At 41.3% G+C, this 21,412-nt stretch overlaps 1 protein-coding gene across 3 annotated transcripts in view; it reads right to left on the reverse strand.

Annotated features, from left to right (window-relative positions):
• The window catches only part of SNX16 (sorting nexin 16), a 45,751-nt gene extending 34,988 nt beyond the window's left edge, over positions 1-10,763 (reverse strand). Inside the window, exons 1-3 of one of the 3 annotated variants that reach the window (XM_030938217.1) lie at positions 10,510-10,761; positions 8,235-8,478; positions 8,008-8,147 (exon numbers count right to left, since the gene is read on the reverse strand). In XM_030938217.1, the coding sequence (XP_030794077.1) occupies positions 8,008-8,147; positions 8,235-8,382 (288 nt within the window). In that variant the 5' untranslated portion in view covers positions 8,383-8,478; positions 10,510-10,761. Of the gene's footprint in view, positions 1-8,007; positions 8,479-10,509 lie in introns of all 3 variants that reach the window. The other 2 variants (XM_030938218.1, XM_010378465.2) reach the window with 2 other exon arrangements.
• Positions 10,764-21,412: the final 10,649 nt, after the last annotated feature.

Consider the following 21,412-nt stretch of genomic DNA (forward strand, 5'->3'; position numbering starts at 1 on the left):
CAGAAGTCAGAATGGCTATCAGTCATTATCACAACAGATATTGATGTTATGGAGAAAAGAGGACACTTATACACTGCTGGTGGAATTGTAACTTAATTCAGCCACTGTGGAAAGCAGTTTGGAGATTTCTCAAAGAACTTAAAACAGAACTCCCATTTGACAAAGTAGTCCCATTCCTGGGTATACACCAAAAAGAAAATAAATTGTTCTACCAAAAAGATACACGCACTTGCATGTTCACTGCAGGAACTACTCACGATAGCAAAGACATGGAATCATTCTAGTTGTCCATCAAAGATGGATTTGATAAAGAAAATACGGTACATACACACCATGGAAAACTAATGGATTTGAAAAAGAAAATATGGTACATATACACCATGGAATACTATGCAGCCATAAAAAAGAATGAAATCATGTCCTTTGCAGGAACATGTATGGAGGTATAGGCCATTATCCTAAGCGAATTAATGCAGGAACAGAAAACCAAATACATAATGTTCTCACTTATAAGTGGGAGGTAAATATTGGGTACTCATGGACATAAAGATAGCAACAATAGACACTGGGGACTCTTAGTTGGGAGAATGAGAGGGGAATGAGTTGAAAAACTGTTGGGTATTATGCTCACTACTTGGGTGAAGGGTTCACTAGTATTTCAAACCTCAGCATCACGCAATATACCTATGTAATAAACCTGCGCATGTAACCCTTGAATCTAGAATGAAAGTTGAAATTATTGTAAAAAAGGGCAAAATATAAGCTTGAAATACCAAAAAACCCCAATTGAATAAAATTTACATTTTTGTAATTATGTACAATTATGTAGGCTACTGAACAGAAAAACTTGAAGCAAGTCAATATATTTTTAAAAGTGCTTAAGAAAAAAGTGGATTCTATTTTTTATAAGCATAATTTTAGAACGTATTATGAGAAAGTGTTATTTATGATAGAATCTCAGAGAAACATCTAGTAGTTTTTGATACGGTATTTTGCACTAAACTAGATATAGGCACATACGAGATATTCAATAACTATCTGCTGGATAAGAAAATCTCTTTAAAAAAGTAACTTCTTTCCTGGACATTTGCTGTCCAGTAATTTCCAAGTGTAGCTCTAGGCTGCACTTTTGGTCACACATGGCAATTGAGCATTCAATGTGTCACTAGTCAAAACTAACGTGCTGAGAGTGCAATATATACATTGAATTTCAAAGATTTAATGTGAAAAAAGATGTAAATGGCATTTATTAAAATGGTCTAATACTAACTACATGTTAAAATAATATTTTGGACATATTTGGTTGAATAAGATATATTAATAAAATAATTTCACCTATTTCTTTTGTTTTTAATGTGGCTCCTAAGAAATTTAAAATTACAGATGTGATTCACAATTATGGCTCACATTATACTTCTATTGGACAGTGCTGCCCTAAAGATAACTCATTAGTTAGGGACTACAGATTGTCCTTATCCTTTGATTTTTCTCCCATACAAACTTCTCTTTTAGCTATTCAGGGGAGAATAAGAAGGAGTTAAGGATTAATCATTTAGCTTTGAAGTAAAAAAAATAAGCAATTTATCTTTGTAACATATAAGGGTGGGAAACAAGATTATTTGGATACTCTTTAAAGTCAGCAGAAGGTTCTGATCTAAAAAAGTTGCAATGGGGATACAAAAGATATTCTTTTTAGTAGTCACTCATTAAAAGAAGAGAGAAGTCTTTTAAAACTTTTGAGTATGAATGACTGATACAGCACAAAAATGCATTTCATATAATAATTAGGTTTATCTACAAATAATACATACTGACTTTATTTATTTGTCTTAGAAAATGAACTCCCCCTTCTAAATAAGTTACTCTCCACTGTGGCCACTGAATACCCCTGTTTCTCTAGGCAAGATAAAGTACAGACTTTTGTGTTTTATCTCTCCCAGAAAGTGCTCTTTCTGCTTGTTTGAGTAGTGCTTTCAATGAAAACTTTATGAACAGTACTGATCATTCCCTTCTCTATATTCCAATAACTGTTGTTTCTACTCTTTACTTGAAGCTTCATATGTATTCTTTTACTGTTTTTATTTTAATGTAGTTGTTTTTGAATTACAAAATATATACAAAAAAGTATGCAATTCATAAGCATACAACTTGAGAAGTTTTCACAAAATGAACACACCTATGTAACTAGTACCATGAGTGTATTAATCCATTTCATGCTGCTGATAAAGACATACCTGAGATGGGGCAATTTACAAAAGAAAGAGGTTTACTGGACTTACAGTTCCATGTGGCTGGGGAGGCCTTATAATCATGGCAGAAAGTGAAGGCACATCTCACATGGCAGCAGACAAAAGAAGAGAGTTTGTGAAGGGAGATTCCCATTTCTAAAACCATCAGATCTCATGAGACTGTCACAAGAACAGCATGGGAAAGACCTGCTCCCATTGTTCAATTACCTCCCACTGGGTCCCTCCCACAACATGTGGGAACTCAAGATGTGGTTTGGGTGGGGACATAGCCAAACCATATTATTCTGCCCCTGGCCCCTCCCAAATCTCATGTCCTCACATTTCAAAACCAATCATGCCTTCCCGACAGTCCCCCAAATTCTTAACTCATTTCAGCATTAACTCAAAAGTCCACAGTCCAAAGTCTCATACGAGACAAGAAGTCCCTTCTGCCTATGAGTCCGTAAAATCAAAAGCAAGCCAGTTACTTCCTAGAAACAATGGGGGTACAGGCATTGGGTAAATACAGGCATTCCGAGTGGGAGAAACTGGCCAAAACAAAGGGGCTACAGGCCCAATGCAAGCCTGAAATTCAGTGGGTCAGTCAATCTGAAAGCTCCAAAATATCCTCCTTTGACTCCACGTCTCATTCATGTCCAGGTCATGCTGATGCAAGAGGTGGGCTCCAATGGCCTTGGGCAGTTCCACCCCTGTGGCTTTGCAGGGTATAGCCCTCCTCCTGACTGCTTTTATAAGCTGTGGCTTTTCTAGGTGCACAGTGCAAGCTGTTGGTGGATCTACCATTCTAGGATCTGGAGGACGATGGCCCTCTTCTCACAGCTCCACTAGGCAGTGCCTCCAGTATGGACTCTGTATGGGTGCTCTGACCCCACATTTTCCTACCACACAGCCCTAGCAGAGGTTCTTCATGAGGGTCCCACCCCTACAGCAAACTTCTGTCTGGGCATCCAGGTATTTCCATATATCGTCTGAAATCTAGGCAGAGGTTCTCAAACCTCAATTCTTGACTTCTGTGCACTTGCAGGCTCAACACTATGTAGCAGCTGCCAAGGCTTGGGGATTGCACCCTCTGAAGCCATGGCCTGAGCTCTATCTTGGCCCCTTTCAGCCACGGCTGGAGCAGCGGGGACGCAGGGCACCAAGCCTTCTAGGCTGCACACAGCACAGGGACCCTGGGCCCAGTCCACAAAACCACTTTTTCCTCCTAGGCCTTTGGGCTTGTGATGGGAGGGGCTGCCATGAAGACCTCTCATATACCCTGGAGACATTTTCCCGATTGTCTTGGGGATTAACATTGGGCTCCTTATTACTTATGCAAATTTCTATAGCCAGCTTGAATTTCTCCTCAGAAAATGGGATTTTACTTTCTTTTGCACTGTCAGGCTGTACATTTTCTAAACTTTTATGCTCTGCTTCCCTTATAAAACTGAATGCCTTTAGTAGCACCCAAGTCACCTCTTGAATGCTTTGCTGCTTAGAAATTTCTTCCCTAAATCATCCTTCTCAAGTTCAAAGTTCCACAAAACTCTACGGCAGGGGTAAAATGCCTCCAGTTTCTTTGCTAAAACATAACAAGAGTTACCTTTGCTCCATTTCCCAACAAGTTCCTCATCTGTAACTGAGACTACCTCAGCCTGGACTTTATTGTTCATATCACTATCAGCATTTTGGGAAAAGCCATTCAACAAGTCCCTAGGAAGCTCCAAACTTTCCCACATTTTCCTGTCTTCTTCTGAGCCCTCCAAACTGTTCCAAGTTCCAAAGTCGCTTCCATATTTTCGGGTATCTTTTTAGCAGCGCCCCACTCTACTGGTACCAACTTACTGTATTAGTCCATTTTCACACTGGTGATAAAGACATACATGAGACTGGGCAATTTACAAAAGAAAGAGGTTTATTGGACTTACAGTTCCACATGGCTGGGAGGCCTCATAATCATGATGGAAGGTGAAAGGCAAGTCTCACATGGTGGCAGACAAGAGAAGACAGCTTGTGCAGGGAGACTCCCATTTTTAAAACCATCAGATCTCATGAGACTTATTCACTATCACAAGAACAGTATGGGAAAGACCTGCCCCAAGGGAAAGACCCTTGCCCCTCATCCAAGACAAGGTAAGTCCTTTCTGCCCATCAGCTTGTAAAATCAAAAGCAAGTTAGCTATACTTCCTAATTACCTCCCACCAGGTCCCTCCCACAACACATGAGAATTAAAGATGAGATTTAGGTGGGGACACAGCCAAAGCAGTGAGCAAGAAACAAAACATTACCAAAGAGGTCTACAGCATGCTTCCTTCCCAATCCTACTCACTACCCATCCTAGTCAATTTTTGTCTTTAAACATCCTTTTAAAGACTAGACACTTTATATATTATCAGATCAACAGTGAGTCCTAATACTTTTTTAGTTATGAGATCAATTCAAAAGACTACATCTAGAAAAAATTATTTTACAAACCTAACATTATCAAGCTTGTATCTCCAGCTCATACCACTCCCTTAAACTCAGCTTATGTGTATACACACACACAATACATATATATGTGTACACATTAACACATGTAACATCTCCATTTCAATGTCAAACAGACATATCAAATTTAGCATATCTAAAAACAAATCTTGATCATCCCCTCAAAACCTGTCATTTAATTAAATGGCAGCCATATTCTTCCCATTGCTTAGGCCAAAACTTTTGAAGTCATCTTTGACTTCTCTTTCTTCCACACTCCACTTCCAAATCATTAGGAAATATTGCTGGTTCTACATTTAAAATAGATCCAGAAACTGATCACTTCTCAGGACCTCCTCCACCACCCCAGTTCACAATACCATCATGTCTCCCTTGGATTGCTACAAGAACCTATTAACTGCTTCCTGCTTTGACTGTTCTCCATCTCGACCAAACCAGTCTCAATTCAGTAGCCAGAAGGAACTTTTTAAAACATTAAGTCAGATCACATGACTCTTGTTTTAAAAACCTTTTCAAAGATTCCCATCTCATGCAGAGTAAAATCCAAAGACTTTACAGTGCCTCATTCCCTATGTGATCTGTGTGCCACACTTCCCTGCCTGTCATCTCATTCCCTACACCTCCCACAGCTTACTCTGCTGTCAGCCACAAGGATCTTTGTAGTTGTCCCATCTGTGCTGAAAACACATTCTCATGGCTCAATCCCTGTTAGTACTAACATCTTTTTTGTGAGGCCACGACTGACAGTACTATTTAAATCCCAACCCCAGATCTGAGGAAACTCCCTTTCTTTCTTCTCTATTTTATTTCTCTCAATAGTGCTTATCACCATGTGACATATCAGGTGTCTTGTTATTTACTTACTTATCATGCTTTCATTCAAATCGCTGTACCACTACTACCCAGAACAGTGCCTGAGGCATAATAGGTAATTAAAAAAAAAGTTGAGTTAATAAATAAATGAATATGACTAATTTCATGTCTGTCTGTCATTTACTTCCTCCTCTCCAGTCTCTTGAAATGTTTTGTATAACACCACCTTGTATTTGGTCACATACCTGCATCTTCACACATATCATCTGTCTTAGTCTGTTAGGTCTGTTATAACAAAATACCACAAATTCGGTAGCCTGTAAACAACAGAAATTTATTTCTCAAAGTTCTAGAGTCTGAGAAGTCCAAGATCAAGACAGTAACAGATTTGGTATCTGGAGAGGGCCTGCTTTCTGGTTTATAGACGGTGCCTTATAGCTATGCCCTCACATGTGGAAAGGACACGAAAGCTCTCTGGGGCGTCTTTTTAAGGGTCCTAATCCTATTTATGGGGGCTCTGCTCCCATGACCTACCGGCTTCCAAAAGCTCCATCTCTTAACACTATCACCTTGAAGGTTAGGTTTCAACATATGAATTTTGAAGGAACACACATTCAGACCATAGTATCAACTCACTAAATGCCTATTCCTTAATTCAGGAAATTGGCCATCAGTTTATTATAATTTCTAAAAATTTTCTAAAAAAAAGAGAGAGAGTTCCCTGCAGATTTCCTATATCACGGTCTTATGATAATTTTAAAGACTGCCTCTTCATAAATTATGTCAACAATTTTTCCTTGGAGGTCATCCTATCCTGTCATAAATTTGCAGCAGGAAATATTGAAGTAAACATTAAACTTTATTAAAGGAACAAACTCTTACCAAAAAAGTAAACCTTTTGAGTTAATAAGTGAGTTAAGCAAGGTTGCTGGATACATAAACATAAAAGGTCAAAATATATAAAATAGCAGTAAATAGAAAACAAAAATAGATGTCTCTCACAAGAACATCAAACAACATCCATAATCTGAAACAAATCTAACCGAAAGATGTAAGAATCCTGCACCAGAAACAACAAAACATTACTAGAAAAAATTAAAGCCTTATATCAATGGATGAGGTTCATAGATTTAAAAACTCAGTATCGTAAAGATGTCAGTTCTCCCCAGATTAATCTATAGATCTAACAAAATCTCAATGCAAAGGGCCAAGAATAGCCAAGGCCATCCTGAAGAAAAAAGCTAGAGTACTTACACTGCTAGATATCAAGACCTATTACAAGATTTTACTAATTAAGACAGTGTGAAATTAGTAAAGGATGGAAAAACAGAACACAGAAGCAGACCCATGCATTTATGGTCACATGATTTATGACACAGACAACACTGAAAATGAAGAGGAGAAAGAGGTCTTTTAAGTAAGTCTGATTAATTGATCCCATCTGGGAAAAAAAAAAAAAAAAAACTTGACCCTCATCTCACACCATGGACAAAAATCAATTCCAGTGGTTTACAAACCTAAATGTGAAAGGCTCAACAGTAAAGATTTTAGAAGAAAACAAAGGACAATATCTTTGTAACCTTGGAGTAGGCAAAGATTTCAAAAAGTGATAGCCATTAAAAAAATTAACAAATCAAACCAAATTAAAATTAAGAACTTTTGTTTATCAAAGGTATTATCAAGGAATTGAAAAGGCAAGCCAGAGTGAGAAGGACAGTCACAATACATTATCTGAAAAAAAATATCCAAAATGCGTAGAAAACTACAAATCATAAGGGAGACTTCGCAAAAGAAAAACGAACAAAAATCATGCACAGATATTTCACGAGAGAATATCCAAACAGCCAAAAAAATTTTTTTTAAATCCAATTTAATTAGTCATTAAGAAAATTCAAAAACCACAACCAATTACTCTATACCCATGAGAACAGCTGAAATGATAAAAATGTTAAAATATCACATGCGAGGATGCTATGGATCAACTGGAACTCTTATATCTTGCTTTTAGGAGTATAAATCAGTACACAACCATTCTGAAACACTTTTCATCAATATCTTTTAAAGCTGGGCATGTAATTTGGCAATGCTAAAGAAAAGAGAGCAGATGCAAAAAGAGTATGTAACTCCATTTAGATGAAGTACAAAAATAGGCAAAATTAATCTAGGCTATACAAAAGTATCGGGTGAATGGGTCCTGACTGGCAGAGAACCCAGAGCATTTAAGATTCTAGTAACGTCCTTTTCCTTGATTTATGTGCTATTAATAGTTACATAGGTGTGTCTGGTTTGTGAAAATTTATTAAAGTAAAGCAAAAGTTTACAACAACATGATAGAATTCAGTGGTGTAAAAACCATTAGAATTTCATATTCAAGAAATTATAAGTACAGGTTTACATTCATTTAACACTGGTTTAAACACACAGATTAGCCAATCTGTCACTTTGTACTGGTACACAGCAGAAGTCAATACTTACAGTAAATTTAGCTCTTTCTTCCATCACTTCATAACCCAGTATAGTAGGTGTAGATGGTCTATCTTCCCAAATCACTGTTTCCGGATTTTGCTCTTCAGTTTCTCTTGGTCTAGTAGAATACTCAATGGAAGAAGCTGTACCTGTAAATTTAGTCCTAATGAGGGGACTGCTACAGACAGGTGAAGTATTATCCATTTGATCAGGAACACTTGTCTGTTTAAAATTACCCATATTGGCGTCTTCTAACTGGCCTTTAGAAGAGTTTGAGCTTGTTGAGACACTGCCAAAAGAAGAACTTCTTTGATTTCTGTTGGTCGTAAAACTGGAAGCAGAGTTTCCTATGGGCATAGGAACTGGGACATAAGGAGTTGCCATCTTCTCTTGGCTTTTGCAACAAGCTTGCACACTGTTGAGTCCACTTAGAGAACAACTAATATGCAATTCATTATTTTCTTCTTAGGAATTCACTATCTAAAAATGAAAAGGACATATTAAAAGATTAGTCTTTAATCTGCAGCAGGATCCAAAAGAAAAATGTTCTTTTCAATTTTACGACACTCTATTTTATTTGGAATGAAAACATACCTCAAACCCCTTCTTTTAATTCCAGTTGTCTTTAAGGTCTCCTATTTGCAAGGTAGAGAGAGCAAAACTGCTTCACACTCTTTTTTCTTGACCCCATGTTACATGTTATCCCTTTTCCCCCTACTTTATTCCCCTGTGAAGTATTTCTGTAATGTTCATTTTAACCTGATTTCATCATCTCCATCTGGTAGGAGAAAGATTGGTAAAGACCCTTCTGAAGCTTTATTCCATGCTTATCATCCTGACAGTATTACATTTCAGTACAAGAGAGAAAAAGAGAAGAAAAGGAGGAAAACTATTTACATTACCTCTGGATTTAATCATAAAGGGAGGAAATCTATTCACATTATCTTTCAATTTAATTAGTGAAACTACAAAAACTTACACAGAGTAGTAACAATGAACCAGACGCTTACATGCTACACAGTATAATTTTATAGAACCCAGGACTAAAAATACACCTAGTCAAGTTACTAAAATAAAACCCAGTGAACATTAAACTTATATGCAACAAAATTAAATAGTGAAAAGTGTAACCGTTCTTCACAGCTTACAGGTCATCACTAATGCTGCTCTGCGATAAACTGAAGGTATTTAAATCTTTATAACTTACACTCAAGGATCTGTTATCAAAAGGACTAGTATATCTTGTGTCAAAATAGTATCATAACACAAAGAAGAAATGGTTTGCTATTACGTTGTTAAATAATAAACTCATAAGAAACTGTAATAACTAGAGACCAACAAAATGACAAGACTACACACAACAATAACTGCCCAACTTTTCATACGAAACTCTACTAGTGGGAAAGGTAAGAAATGAGTCGCCTGGACTTGGAAAGATGCTGAAATAAGATTTTTAACTCTGGGCCGGGCGCGGTGGCTCACGCCTGTAATCCCAGCACTTTGGGAGGCCAAGGCGGGTGGATCACCTGAGGTCAGGAGTTCTTGGCTAGCCTGGACAACATGGTGAAACCCCGGCTCTAATAAAAATACAAAAATTAGCTGGGCGTGGTGGCGCGCACCCGTAACCCCAGCTACTCGGGAGGCTGAAGCAGGAGAATGGCTTGAACCCGGGAGGTGGAGGTTGCGGTGAGCCGAGATCATGCCATTGCACTCCACCCTGGGCTACAAGAGCGAAACTCCATCTCAGAAAAAAAAAAAAAAAAAAAAAAGATTTTTAACTCAAGTGACTCTCGGTAACCTTTCCCCATTATCAAAGATTTATGAAACTTCAGCTGCTGATTCACGCTCCTCAGTTCCGCCTGACGGCCTCCCCAAAAATAAGTTAAGTCTGAAATCTCAACCTTCTGAAGGTCCGAGGGATCGACCTGGCCTTTGCCACTCTTCTACCTGAGGCCGCCTGGCTGGGGGAGGTCGCATATGAATACAACCACTGACGTCCGAAGATGTGAGCGCTACCCAAGCGTTGAAAACAAAACAAAACAAAACAAAAAACGTGCTGTGCTCATTAGCAGCGTCTTCGCCTCTGCCCTGGTGCGGAGTTGCTCCCAGGACGACCAGTTCAGTCTCACTCTGGAAAATCTCAGGTGAAGTGGCCCGACTCCGAGCAACCCCGTGGGCGGGAGGAAAGAGGCAAATACCCGGCACAGTTCGACCCTCGGAAGGTAAGGCCGGGGTCCGCGCCGGCCACGGGTCTTCCACACTGCAGGCGGCGAGACCCGCCGCTCCCCGGGCTCCCAGACTCTCCCGCCTCCGCTGCCCGGTGCGCGCCCAGTGCCTCCCAGACGCACAGTGGGGTCGGCGGTGGCCTGAAGGTGGCTGGGCTTCCCGCGGCGCCTCTCCACTCTCCCGCGGAGCCTCTCGGCGCCCGCCAGACATCGAGGTTGCAGGTGTCACCCGAACGAGAACCCGGGACAGCGACCGCCTGTCCTGAGGTAAAGACCCAGTCCTTACCTCAGCCCACTCCGCGATCCCGAACGAGCGCGCTTCACGGTGACGGTTAAACCGGACTCTCCTTAACTGCCGCTTTTCACCTCCTCCCTCGGCAGCGAGAAGCCTCACGTGACACCCCCGCCCCAAAAGCAGCTGCTCCCCGCCTCAGCCTGTCTCTGCCCGGCTGCCCGGCCCGAGATCCCTGCCGTGTGGAAGGAGGGGCCGAACTTGGGACATCTCTGCCGGAAGTGATGTCACGCCAAGGGTGCCAGCCCACCGGAGGCGCGACTGGAGTTGTCTGGCCGGGCGCTCAGGTAGCGAAGATAAACGTAATCTTGTGGCAGGAAGTCGACATTCTCTGCACTATCTTACTTTTCCAACCGAAATTCTGAGAAATGGAGGCTACAATACCTAGTTTGCCAAACAGGAGATTAGAAGACTACAATTCCCAGAAGGAACTACGAGCAACATTGGTCCGCGCTCATACTTTGCATCATGGGACTTGTAGTCATCACCAGCTTGCGCTGGTTCTAACAGGTTATAGATTGTTTTCTAGAATTAGCAGCGCTTTAAGGGATGACAATCGATTAGAAGAGTAGGAAGATAGAACACTGCTTAGCAGCTGATCCGTTCTACATAATTCAAAAGTCCTCATTGGCAGAGAACCCCTGAAATTCTGTAGTGTCTTTTTACTACCTGGTGAGCAATTTGATCCCGATGATGGAATATTAGCCTTGTTAGACATGCGCTTCTGAAGACCTATGAAGTCGGGAAAGCCGAGCTTTTTGATAGGCAAATTCCAAGATTCAGACTGGTCTACAGGTCTTTTCATCATTAGAATCAGATAATGTGGTTGAAAAATCATTCCATGATTTCTGAGGCTTTGGTGTAGTCCCAGTGTTACCCATGGAGGGTCTTAACTACAAATCGTCCAGGTTCTTGGTGTTCTGAACAAAGAATTGGACAAAACACACAAAGAAAGCAAGGAAAGAATGAAGCAAGGAAAGCAGAGATTTGTTGAAATGACAGTACATACACTCTACAGAGTGGGAGTGGCTCCACTCCCAGCAAGTGGCTCAAGAGCCCTGGTTACAGGATTTTCTGGAGTTTAAATATCCTCTAGAGATTTCCCATTGATTAATTGGTTCACACCCTCTGTAAATTAGGAGTAGCCTGCAACCAATCAGAGGCAAAAGTTACAAAGTTATTCTCCTATGCAAATGAAGACCAGGCCCAGATACCAAGGGCCTAGAAGGTTGGGCAGGGGGTTGCAAAGGGAATTGCCTCTGGTCCTTTTGTTACTTGAGCTTGGAAAGTTGGAGTTTTCCTTTTGATTTAGTTCTAGAAAGTCAGCATGAATGGGTCTTAGGTTCCCTGCCTCCAGACCCTATTCTACTGCCCGATTAAGAGTGGGAAAATATGATAGTGGTCATTTTGAAATGAAGGTTGGAAAATAGTCTGGTTTGTGACATGATGATGGTTTTGGTTTGAGAGATTCTGCCCTTTCAGTGTGAATGAAATAAAAGTAGAATTCTATAGAAACAATGTTAGGTAGGAGAATAGGGTCTGGAGGCAAGGGACCTAAGGCTGATTCATGCTGACTGGATATCAGAGGCGACTGCATTTTCAACCCCTCCTTTTTCTGCGTGGCAGTCACTGCATGGCAGTTGCAACCCTCCTTTCTTCCGGCGGCAGTTGAAAAATGAAAGTACCTCCGATAGGTCCCCTCCCACAACCAATCAGACTGGTTGAGGGACTACTTTTCACTCTGATTGGTCTCCTTCCACAACCAATCCGATTGGGCATGGGCCAATGGGACATCTCTAGAGGATATTTAAGCCCCAGAAAATTCTGTAGCTGACGCTCTTGAACCATTTGCTTAAGCCTGTTTGCCCTCTGTGGAGTATACTTTCCTTTAAAATAAATCTCTGCTTTCCTTGCCTTGTCTGTGTGTTCTGTCCAATTCTTTGTTCAAAACACCAAGAACCGCCGGGCGCGGTGGCTCAAGCCTGTAATCCCAGCACTTTGGGAGGCCGAGACGGGCGGATCACGAGGTCAGGAGATCGAGACCATCCTGGCTAACACGGTGAAACTTCGTCTCTACTAAAAATACAAAAACTAGCCGGGCGAGGTGGCGGGCGCCTGTAGTCCCAGCTACTCGGGAGGCTGAGGCAGGAGAATGGCATAAATCCGGGAGGCAGAGCTTGCAGTGAGCTGAGATCCGGCCATTGCACTCCAGCCCGGGCGACAGAGCGAGACTCTGCCTCAAAAAAAAAAAAAAAAAAAAAAAAACACCAAGAACCTGGACAACTACCCTCAACTGGTAACATATTTTGGCGAGCCAGCCAGGAGGTAAGCCCAAAGTTTGGGATTTTTTTCTTTTTTCTCTTTCTCTCTCTCTCTTTTCCTTTCCAAGTTGGGACCCTTGATGGACAGTGCCTAAGCATGGAGGCAACTGCAGGTTTCTGGCCGGGGCCACTCTCTGGTGAAACTAAAAGGTCTATGTGGAAGCACCTGACTACCACCACCTGGTTCAGATGAGGAACCTGAGTCCGTTTCTTTCTGTCTTTCAGTGGCTGTTTCCTAGTAGCCCCTTGGTAATTGAAGGCAACCGGGCCCACTCTCTGGTGTTAACTGAAGGCCCAGGAGTGAATGGGGATAGCTGCCTTGCCCAGAGGGTGGAAGGATCTTTTCTGTCTTTTCCAGTTATAGTCCCTGATGCCTGTGAGTGATGCAGTTAGCAGTGGCAGCCTGTCCAGGGAAAATGCACACACGTTTCAGGTGACTTAAACCTTCTTTCCTTATGCTAAATTCTTCCCTTCCCCTACTTGACTGGCTAAGGATAAGTCACAGGGTTTGGTCATATTTGTGGTCTAACTCATGGAGGGGATTCATGAAAGGGAATCTATGTACAATTTAATCTTGTCCAAATTTAGAAAGTTAAAGAATTGTTTTAAGTGGGATAGGAAAAAAATCCAAAGGTTTGTCTGAAAGTTAATTCTAGAAGTAGAGACCTACATCCGGGGCAAGAGGGAAAGCTCATAGTGGGTCATCAGTGGTGATCGGAATGGGTCCCTGGCACCCATCTAAGGTCAGAGACGTCTGATGGACTAAGAGGGGTCCCTGGCACTAGAGGATTGACTGCTTCCGCTCCCACCAAGGGGCTCAGTTAGGCAAAACTCTAGCAGTGTGAAAGGAGGAATTAGATGAAGACTGAAGGGGCATAGAGTCTTCCTCACTGTCCCTATCCAGGAACATCATAATTACTATTGCAGAGCCCTGGGTAACTAGATGTCATGGGCACCCAAATTCAGTGTTGTTTTTCCCCCATACAGGGGAGAATTACTCTTTCCTTACTGCTTATGCAGGAAAACTTTCCTCCCAGTCCAGGAGTGTTATGGGAATGGAAGGAAAGCTACAAATGAGATTCTTTACTCCTCCTTTGTCAATTTGAGAAACAAATATTCCAACAGAAATCTTTAGTAGTTCCAAGCTGCCCCATCCATCTGTTGGGAAGAGATATTATCATTAAAATAGGGGTACTAATACAATTTAAGCATCACCCAGTAAAATTGCTAATAGTCAAAAATACAGACAATATCCCAGACCACATTAATAAACAGGTTAACCTGCTAGCATGGTATGCTGGGAAACCAGGTGTATTAGTCCATTTTCACACTGCTGATAAGGACAAACCTGAGACTGGACAATTTACAAAAGAAATACATTTAATGAACTTGCAGTTCCACATAGCTGGGAAGGCCTCTAATCATGGTGGAAGGCAAGGAGGAGCAAGTCACATCCTACGTGGATGGTAGCAGGCAAAGAGAGAGGTTGTGCAGGGAAACTCCCCCTTATAAAACTTTCAGATCTCGTGAGACTTGTTCATGATCATGAGAACAGCATAGGAAAAACCTGCCCCTATGATTCAATTACCTCCCACTGGGTGTCTCCTATAACATGTGGGAATTCAAGATGAGATTTGGGTGGAGACACAGCCAAACCATATCACCAGGGAAAGCTAAAACAGCAGTGCCAGTCAAAATACCCATTTAAAGACCTCAGCTATTTCCCCAATTGAAAACAATGCCCAATTAAGCTGGAAGCAAGAAAAGGCCTAACATTCATAGTTGAGATATTACTTACCCATGGGCTCTAAAAACCCTGCAATTGTCTCTTAAAAACCCCCATCCTAACCATTCTAAAGCCCTTGAGGGAATACCTGGTAGTACAGGATTTCGGAATAGTTTGTGAGACTGTTATCCCTGTCCACCCATTGGTGGTAGATCCATATACTCTCCTGGCTCAGGTGCCAGGGGATGCAAAATATTTCTTCTAGACCTAAAAGATGTTTTCATCTCTATTCCTCTGGCCCCAGAATCCCAATACCTTTTTGCCTTTAAATGGGAAAATCCTAATACCAGAAAAAAACAATGCACTTGGACAGTGTTCCCTCAGGGCTTTCGGCTTAGCCCTGATTTCTTAGCCTGATCTGTGGAGAGGGATCTGAGGGATCTGCAATTGGAGAACAGGAGTATATTCCAGTATGTGGATGAACTTATTGTGTGTAGCCAAACCCAGGAGGTTTCTGACCAAAATACTGTAAAAACCTTGAATTTCCTGACTGACAGAGGATATGAAGTGTCCAAAAAGAAGGCTCAGATTACCTTCCAATGGGTCCAATATTTAGGGTATGTCTTAACACCGAGAACCCGGCAAATATCCCCAGAATGAGTGTAAGCCATATGTGGTTCCCCCGCTACCACCAAGCAGCAGCTTTGTTCTTTCTGGGAAATGTCTGGGTTTTGCAGAATACTAGTACCAAATTTTGGGCTTGTAGCAAAGCTTGTATATGAAGCAAAAAGGAGGCCTGAAAATGAGCTAATGGAATCAACCCCAGAAATGAGAAGCCTTCATCAAGCTAAAACAGGCCCTTACCCAGGCTCCTGCTCTTGGCATCCCAGACATAACTAAGCCCTTCTCCTTGTATGTAGCTGAGAAGGGCATAGCTGTGGGAGTGCTAGCCTAGAAATTAGAATCAGAACCCAGACCAACTGCCTGCTTTTCAAGGAAGTTGGATGGAGTAGCCTTGAGATGGCCAAGTTTCCTGCAGGCAATAGCCACTGCTGTGTTTGTGGAGGAAGCCACTAAAAACACCCTGGGTCAACCACTGGATGTTCTAACTCACCATCAGGTAAAGCCAGTCTTAAAGATAAAAGGACACATGTGGATGATGGAGGAAAGGTTAAACATATACCAGGCCATGCTCCTAGACAATCCAGATGTAACCCTTAAAACCTGTAACACCTTGAATCCATCTTCATTGCTACTCACAGGCCCAATAACTGATCATACCTGTGAGCAGGTCATTGTACACACATATATTAACTGGCCTGATTTAGAAGATTAGCCTCTCCCAGATTCTGAGGATAACTGGTTCACAGATGGCAGTAGCTTTGTGTCAAATGGGGAGCGCTGAGCTGGATATGCAATAGTAAATCACAACACCATTATTGAAGCAGTCACTGCCCCCTGGCACATCAGCACAAAATACTGAAATCATTGTTCTTACCTGAGCATTAATGTTGGTACAAATGAAAAAGCTTAACATATATACAGATTCTAAATATGCATTCCTTATGTTTCGTGCTCATGCTACAATCTGGAAAGAAAGGGGACTACTAAATAGCAAATACTCTCCAATAAAGCATGGGCCTGAAATTCCTCAGCTATTGGAAGCAATACATCTGTCAAAGTCTGTAGCTATAATCCATTGTAGGGGCGTCAAAGGGACTTACTCCCTATAGCACAAGGGAACAGAAGGCCTGATAGAGAAGCCAAAGCCGCATCCCTCAGGGTGCAATCCCAACAAATCCTAGCACTGCTTCCTTTCTATGATTCCTCAATGGATCCTGAATACACACTATAGGAAGAACTGTTAATAAAGGAACAAGGGGGACAAAAATAAGAATCCTGGTGGTATATGGAATCAAACTAAATCTCCCTCAAACAGCCCAATGGAGATGCCACTGTGACCATGGTTAATAGGCTCTTCATTGGGCCTAACTTAGATTCAGTGGTTAAGCAGGTCTGTCAAGCCTGCTCACTGTGTGCACCTAACAGTCCAGGAAACAAAATGCTTCCTCTAATAGAATCAGTCCTGAGGAGAGGAACTTACCCAGGGGAAGACTATCAATAGACTTCACCCAAATGCCCACTTGTAGAAGATACAAGTTTTTGTTAGTGCTAATAGATACCTTTACTGGTTGGGTTGAAACTTACCCTACCAGAACAGAGAAGGCTAATAAGGTTATAAAGTTTCTCTTACAATAAATAGTCCCCTAGTTTGGGTAACCTCAGGGTCTCCAAAGTGATAATGGCCCATCTTTTAACTCCCAAATAACTCAAGGGGTTGCTAAGACCTTCAGGATCAAATACTATTTACATTCAGCATGGAGGCCTCAATCCTTCGGGAAAGTAGAAAGGGCTAACCAAACTCTAAAAGAAACATTAGGTAAGCTATGTTAGGAAACATCAGAAATTTCACTGACTATATCCCTCTTATGGATCTGCAATACCCCTGGAGCAAAAATTAATATAAACCCATACAAAATGTTATACGGGAGGCCATTCTCAACTAACGATCTAATTACTGATCTAGAAACAGCTGGTTTAGTAAAATACCTAGTTAATGGACAATTTCAGCAGGCTTTAACAAAAGTTTGGAACTCAAAGTCTTCCCATACCAGGAGCTAACCAGCATCCCAAAATCAGGCCAAGAGATAAGGTACTTGTTAAAACATTGGAAGGAGGTATCACCTGCTCAACAACTACAGCCCAAATGGAAGGGATCATTTTCAGTGGTGCTGGCCATGATTTCCATGGTCAAAGTATTAGGATTAAATAATTATGGCTGGGCGCGGTGGCTCAAGCCTGTAATCCCAGCACTTTGGGAGGCCGAGAAGGGCGGATCACGAGGTCAGGAGATCAAGACCATCCTGGCTAACACGGTGAAACCCTGTCTCTACTAAAAACTACAAAAATAACTAGCCGGGCGAGGAGGCGGGCGCCTGTAGTCCCAGCTACTCAGGAGGCTGAGGCAGGAGAATGGCGTGAGCCTGGGAGGCGGAGCTTGCAGTGAGCCCAGATCGGGCCACTGCACTCCAGCCTGGGCGACAGAACAAGACTCCGTCTCAAAAAAAAAAAAAAAAAAAAAAAAGTTTACAAAAAAAAAAAAATAATTGGATACAACTTTCAAGGATCAAGTCTGTGATACCTGAAGTCTCGGACCTGGAACCCGAAGCTTCCATCAGCCACTATACCTGTGAACCTGTGGAAGACCTGAAGTATCTGTTTAGAAGACAGCCAAAAGATAAGTAAATGCCTACCAACTTTCCTTGGTGTTTTTGTTGCATAGTTACTGTAGGCTGGATAATAGTAGCCATCTTTTTATATATTTTTGCAGTTTTTCTTTTTTCAAATATTTGGAATCGCTTCCTTTGGAGCAATTAAGCAGAATGTTTTAATTTCTCCCTATAACAAACATTCCTGATAGCATAGGTATTCACTCCCTGAAGTTCCCATTAGATCATTTAACCAAATACATTTCCTCTCACCTAGAGACCATCGAGCTTCATATGATCATGCAACAAGATTGCCAGGAAGTTCCAAATGAAGATAGCACCCCCGGCGATCAATAAACTACCCTGCCTCCACTAGATAGAGCAGGGAAAAAGTTCCATGATCTTCAATAGGTAGGGACTGCTCCTCAAGTTAGCTTGAAGCAGTTACAGAAGAAAGACCATCAGTCCCTCTGCTTCCCATAAAGATTTATGGGAATCACATCTCTTAGGAGGAAAATAGGGTCTGGAGGCAGGGAACCTAAGGCTGATTCATGCTGACTAGGTGTCAGAGGCTACTCCGTTTACAACCTCTCCTTCTGTGTGGCAGCTGAAAAATGAGACCAATATCCCTGATGAACATTGATGCGAAAATCCACAATAAAATACTGACAAACCGAATCTAGCAGCACATCAAAAAGCTTATCCACCACAATCAAGTCAGCTGCTTCCCTGGGATGCAAGACTCATTCAACATATGCAAATCAATAAATGTAATCCATCATATAAACAGAACCAACAACAAAAACCACATGATTATCTCAATAGATGCAGAAAAGGCCTTCGACAAAATTCAGCAGCCCTTCATGCTAAAAACTCTTAATAAACTAGGTATTGATGGAATGTATCTCAAAATAATAAGAGCTATTTGTGACAAACTCACAGCCAATATCATACTGAATGGGCAAAAACTGGAAGCATTCCAGTTTTTGAAAACTTTGAAAACTGGCACAAGATAAGGATGCCCTCTCTCAACATAGTGTTGGAAGTTCTGGCCAGGGCAATCAGGAAAGAGAAAGAAATAAAGGGTATTCAATTAGGAAAAGAGGAAGTCAAATTGTCCCTGTTTGTAGATGACATGATTGTATATTTAGAAAACCCCATCGTCTCAACCCAAAATCTCCTTAAGCTGATAAGCAACTTCAGCAAAGTCTCGGGATACAAAATCAATGTGCAAAAATCACAAGCATTCTTATACACCAGTAACAGACAAACAGAGAACCAAATCATGAGTGACCTCCCATTCACAATTGCTTCAAAGAGAATAAAATACCTAGGAATCCAACTCACAAGGGATGTGAAGGACCTCTTCAAGGAGAACTAAAAACCACTGCTCAACAAAATAAAAGAGGACACAAACAAATGGACGAACATTCCATGCTCATGGACAGGAAGAATCAATGTTGTGAAAATGGCCATACTGCCCAAAGTAATTTATAGATTCAATGCCATTTCCATCAAGCTACCAATGACTTTCTTCACAGAATTGGAAGAAACTACTTTAAAGATCATATGGAACCAAAAAAGAGCCTGCATAGCCAAGACAATCCTAAGCAAAAAGAACAAAGCTGGAGGCATCATGCTACCTGACTTCAAACTATACTACAAGACTACAGTAACCAAAACAGCATGGTACTGATACCAAAACAGATACCAATGGAATAGAACAGAGGCCTCAGAAATAACACCACACACCTGCAACCATCTGATCTTTGACAAGCCTGACAAAAACCAGAAATGGAGAAATTATTCCCTATTTAATAAATGGTTCTGGGAAAACTGGCTAGCCATATGTAGAAAGCTGAAACTGGATCCCTTCCTTACACTCTATACAAAAATTAACTCAAGATGTATTAAAGATTTAAATGTAAGACCTAAAACCATAAAAATCCTAGAAGAAAACCTAGGCAATACCATTCAGGACGTAGGCATAGGCAAAGACTTCATGACTAAAACACGAAAAGCAATGGCAACAAAAGCCAAAATAGACAAATGGGATCTAATTAAACTAAAGAGCTTCTGCACAGCAAAAGAAACTACCATTAGAGTGAACAGGCAACTTACAGAATGGGAGAAAATCTTTGCAATCTACCCATCTGACAAAGGGCTAATATCCAGAATCTACAAAAAACTTAAATTTACAAGAAAAAAACAACCCCATCAAAAAGTGGGCAAAGGATATGAACAGACACTTCTCAAAAGAAGACAGTTATGCAGCCAACAGACACATGAAAAAATGTTCATCATCACTGGTCATCAGAGAAATGCAAATCAAAACTACAATGAGATACCATCTCATGACAGAATAGTGATCATTAAAAAGTCAGGAAACAACAGATGCTGGAGAGGATGTGGAGAAATAGGAATTATTTTACACTGTTGGGAGTGTAAGTTAGTTCAACCATTGTGGAAGACAGTGTGGCGATTCCTCAAGGATCTAGAACTAGAAATATCATTTGACCCAGCGATACCATTACTGGGTATATAGCCAAAGGATCATAAATCATGCTACTATAAAAACACATGCACATGTATGTTTATTGCAGCACTATTCACAATAGCAAAGACTTGGAACCAACCCAAATGTCCATCAATGATAGACTGGATTAAGAAAATGTGGCACATATACACCATGGAATACTAAGCAGCCATGAAAAAGGATTAGTTTATGTCCTTTGCCGGGACATGGATGAAGCTGGAAACCATCATTCTCAGCAAACTATCACAATGACAGAAAACCAAACACTGCATATTCTCACTCATAGGTGGGAATTGAACAATGAGAACACTTGGACACAGTGCAGGGAACATCACACACCAGGGTCTGTTGGGACGTGGGATCCTAGGGGAGGGATAGCATTAGGAGAAATACCTACTGTAAATGACGAGTTGATGGGGGCAGCAAACCAACATGGCACATGTATACCTATGTAACAAACCTGCACGTTGTGCCCATGTACCCTAGAACTTAAAGTATAATAAAATAAAAGTTTAAAAATAGATGAATGGATAAAGAAAAAAAAAAGGAAAAATGAAAGTACCTCTGATTTGTTCCCTCCCACAAGCAATCAGACTGGTCATGGGTCTATTCTTTATTCTGATGTGTCGCCTCCCACAACAAATCAGACTGGTTGTGGGCCAATGGGAAATCTCTAGAAGGTATTTAACCCAAGAAAATTCTGTAACAGATGCGCTTGAGCCACTTGCTCATGCACACACCCACCCTGTGGAGTGTACTTTCATTAAAATTCTCTGCTTTCACTGCCTTGCTTTGTGCATTTTGTCCAGTTCTTTGTTCAAAACGTCAAGAACCTGGACAACTACCCTCAAGTAGTAACAAGTAGACCAAAACATAGGTAGTTTTCAGGATAGACTTGGCAGTCTTGGCCTTGAGGTGGCAATTATATCCTTGAGTTCTGTGAGTAACTAAGAGTAAAAGAAACCAGGCGCTGTGGCTCCCACCTCTAATCCCAGCAGTTTGGGAGGCTGAGGCTGGTGGATCAAGACATCAGGAGATGGAGACC

The sequence above is a fragment of the Rhinopithecus roxellana genome, chromosome 9, assembly GCF_007565055.1.
Source record: "Rhinopithecus roxellana isolate Shanxi Qingling chromosome 9, ASM756505v1, whole genome shotgun sequence".
Taxonomy (NCBI): Eukaryota; Metazoa; Chordata; class Mammalia; order Primates; family Cercopithecidae; genus Rhinopithecus; species Rhinopithecus roxellana.